At 48.5% G+C, this 3,398-nt stretch overlaps 1 protein-coding gene across 1 annotated transcript; it reads right to left on the minus strand.

The window, feature by feature from the left end:
• Positions 1-2,153: 2,153 nt before the first annotated feature.
• Positions 2,154-3,398, minus strand: LOC115970831. The gene has a single exon (XM_031090454.1). It carries the CDS (start codon positions 3,396-3,398, stop codon positions 2,154-2,156), a length of 1,245 nt encoding a protein of 414 aa, XP_030946314.1.

Here is a 3,398-nt window from a genome sequence, read left to right on the forward strand (position 1 = left end):
CGTTGCATTGTTGGCCAAAAGTAGCCAGCTCTCATGATATTTCTAGCGAGGGACTTTGCCCCCGTGTGATCTCCGCAGATTCCACCATGCACTTCTTCAAGGATGTACCTGACTTCCTCCTTTTCAACACATCTCAAATACGGTTGGGAGTAGCCTCTTTTGTAGAGTTCGTCATTAAGTATCGTAAATCTGGCTGCTCGTCTCCTTACCTTTTTAGCTTCCTTTGGATCATCCGGTAGTCGTCCTTCTTGAAGGAATGTGACTATCGGGCTTGTCCATCCATGATCTGTGTGAACGGAGGAAATCTGAAGTTCCAGTATGCTCGGATGGTTTTGTTCTTCCGTCTTCCAATCGAACCTCTTACCTCCGCTGTCCATTGAGGCATTTCGGGCCACCTCATCAGCTTCTGTGTTCTGATTCCTGGGGATCTGGACGAACTCTATGTAATTGAAGGAGCTGATCAATTGGTTCGTCAGCTTGAGGTATTTCTGCATCCTTGCCTCCTTTGCCTCGTACTCCCCCCTTACTTGTCCAATGACGAGTTGGGAATCGCTCCTGAGTACAACATTCTCAGCTCCTAGTGCCCGAGCTACTCTCAATCCTGCCAGTAATGCCTCATATTCTGCTTCATTATTGGTCACAGGGAATTTAAGTTGGACTCCATACTTGATGACATTCTTTTCGGGAGAAGTGAGGACGATGCCAGCTCCGCCTCCGCGTTGAGTGGACGATTCGTCAGTATTAACCGTCCAGATGTTCTCTACGTTTTCAGGGACGGTGAACTCCGCTATAAAATCGGCCAGTGCTTGTGCTTTTATCGCCACCCTTGGACGGTATTTTATGTCGAACTGGCTGAGCTCGATTGCCCACTGCACCATTCTTCCTGCAGCTTCGGGCTTGTTCATTGCTTTTTTTATGGGCTGATCCGTCATCACGACGATGGGATTGGCCTGAAAATATGGACGAAGTTTCCTCGAAGCCGTAATCAGGGCGAAGGTGATCTTCTCTATACGTGGGTACCGTGCCTCGGCACCCTGGAAGGCCTGGCTAACGTAATACACAGGAAGTTGCAAACCACCATCTTCTCTAATCAATGCCGCGCTGACAGCCGTGGTTGAGACGGCTAAGTACAGGAATAGATCTTCACCTTCTTTAGACGGGCTAAGGAGGGGCGGGTTGCTAAGATAACTTTTCAGCTCTCGGAACGCCGCTTCGCATTCCTCCGTCCACGAAAACGCCTTCTTCAAAGTCTTGAAGAATGGAAGGCATTTGTCCGTCGCCTTCGAGACGAACCTATTGAGGGCCGCAATTCTCCCTGTTAGGGACTGTACTTCTTTGACCGTCCTGGGTGAAGACATTTCCAGGATGGCCCTTACCTTTTCGGGGTTTGCTTCAATCCCTCTCTGCGATACTACAAACCCGAGAAACTTTCCCGAGGAAACCCCAAAGGCACATTTGGACGGATTTAGCTTCATGCTATACCGTCTGAGAGTATTGAACGTCTCTCTGAGGTCGTCCAGATGGTTCTCTTCTTCCTTGCTCTTGACGAGCATATCGTCAACATGAACCTCCACATTTCTCCCAATTTGCTTCTCGAACATCTGGTTTACCAATCTTTGATAGGTGGCCCCTGCATTTTTGAGCCCAAAAGGCATGACTTGATAGCGGTAAAGTCCCTGGCTGGTGATAAAAACGGTCTTTTCTTGGTCTTCTTCAGCCATTTGTATCTGGTTATATCCTGAAAACGCATCCATAAACGTGAGGAGTTTGTGTCCTGCTGTGGAGTCTACTAGCTGGTCGATTCTGGGCAGCGGGAAGCTATCTTTTGGGCATGCTTGGTTCAGGTCTGTGAAGTCGACACACATTCTCCACTTCCCATTTGATTTTTTGACCATGACTACGTTGGCCAACCATTCTGGGTAGTGGACTTCTCGGATAAATTTTGCTGCAAGCAACTTATTTACCTCGTCCATCACTGCCTTATTTCGCTCGGGAGCAAAGACTCTCCTTTTTTGCTGGACAGGTTTCTTTCCCGGATCAACATTCAGATGATGCTAGATGAGGCTTGCTGGGATTCCTGGCATATCCTTATGGCTCCAGGCGAAAATATCGAGGTTGCTTTTCAAAAAGCTGACGATTTCGCCTTTCGTCTTTTAGCTCATGCTCGTCCCTATTTGGGTCATCCTTGGAGGATTCCCTTCAGCCAGATCTACCGTTTCAAGTTTCTCCATAATCTCTGGCGTCTTCTCCTCAATTGTCCACGTATGGTTTTCTTTTAAGGCCAGGACGACATGGTAGCATTCCCTGGCCAGTACTTGATCTCCCTTAATCTCCCCGATTCCATGTTCTGTTGGGAACTTCACCTTTAAGCAGTAGGTGGAGATAGCAGCCTTCCAGCGATTAAGCATTGGTCTGCCAATGATCACATTGTAGGACGAGGGTGAGTCTACTATTAGAAAATTGTGCTGGTTGGTTACCTGAAGGGGGTATGACCCGGCCGTTACTGTTAACGTCGTGATTCCTCTGGGGTATACTCTGTCTCCGCTGAAACTGACGAGGGGAGACTCAAAAGGACGGAGCCTTTTTGGGTCCAGCTTTAGTTGTTGGAAAGCAGGAAGATAGATTATGTCTGCTGAACTTCCACTGTCGACCAGGACTCTACGCGTGTTGAACCCCTCGATCATGATCATAATGACGAGTGGGTCATCATGGGGCTGCTTCACACTTCTGGCATCTTCCTCAGAGAAATGCAAGTCCTCACTGGTGCGTCTTTGCTTTGACGGTGGTACGTTGTGGACGCTGTTTACCTGTCTTTGGTATGACTTCCTGAGAGACTTGAATGATCCTCCGGCGGTTGGTCCCCCGGCGATGGTCTTTATTTCCCCTAGTGCGTTCTGTGGACGAGGTTGGGGGCGATCTTCGTCTCTTCGTGCATTAACTGGCTGGCTTTTCTGTCCGTACCTGCCGAAATCCCCCCTTTTTACATACTGTTGTAGCTTCCCATTACGGATTAGCTCTTCAATCTGCTCTTTTAGGTCCCTGCAGTCCTCCGTGTAATGCCCATGATCTTTATGGAAACGACAGTATTTCCTCTTGTCGCGCAATCCAGGTGCTGAATGGAGTGGTTTTGGCCACTTTAGGGATGGTTCGTCCCTTATTTCTGTTAGAATTTGATCTACTGGCATCACCAGCGGGGTGAACTTTGATGGACGAGGGTTTTTGTCCTCTCTCCTTCGATTTCCATCGTCATTCCGTCTGTCAGCCCGATCCCGTTTTAGCCCTCTTCGATCATCCTCCTTTTCTTTCTTCTTTTCCCTACTCTTATCTGCTCCGTCAATAGCTGCCAGGGCTTCTTCCGCGTTCATGTACTTCTGAGCTTTTAACAGTGCCTCGGCCAT

Source organism: Quercus lobata, chromosome 2 (assembly GCF_001633185.2).
Source record: "Quercus lobata isolate SW786 chromosome 2, ValleyOak3.0 Primary Assembly, whole genome shotgun sequence".
In the NCBI taxonomy this organism is placed as follows: Eukaryota; Viridiplantae; Streptophyta; class Magnoliopsida; order Fagales; family Fagaceae; genus Quercus; species Quercus lobata.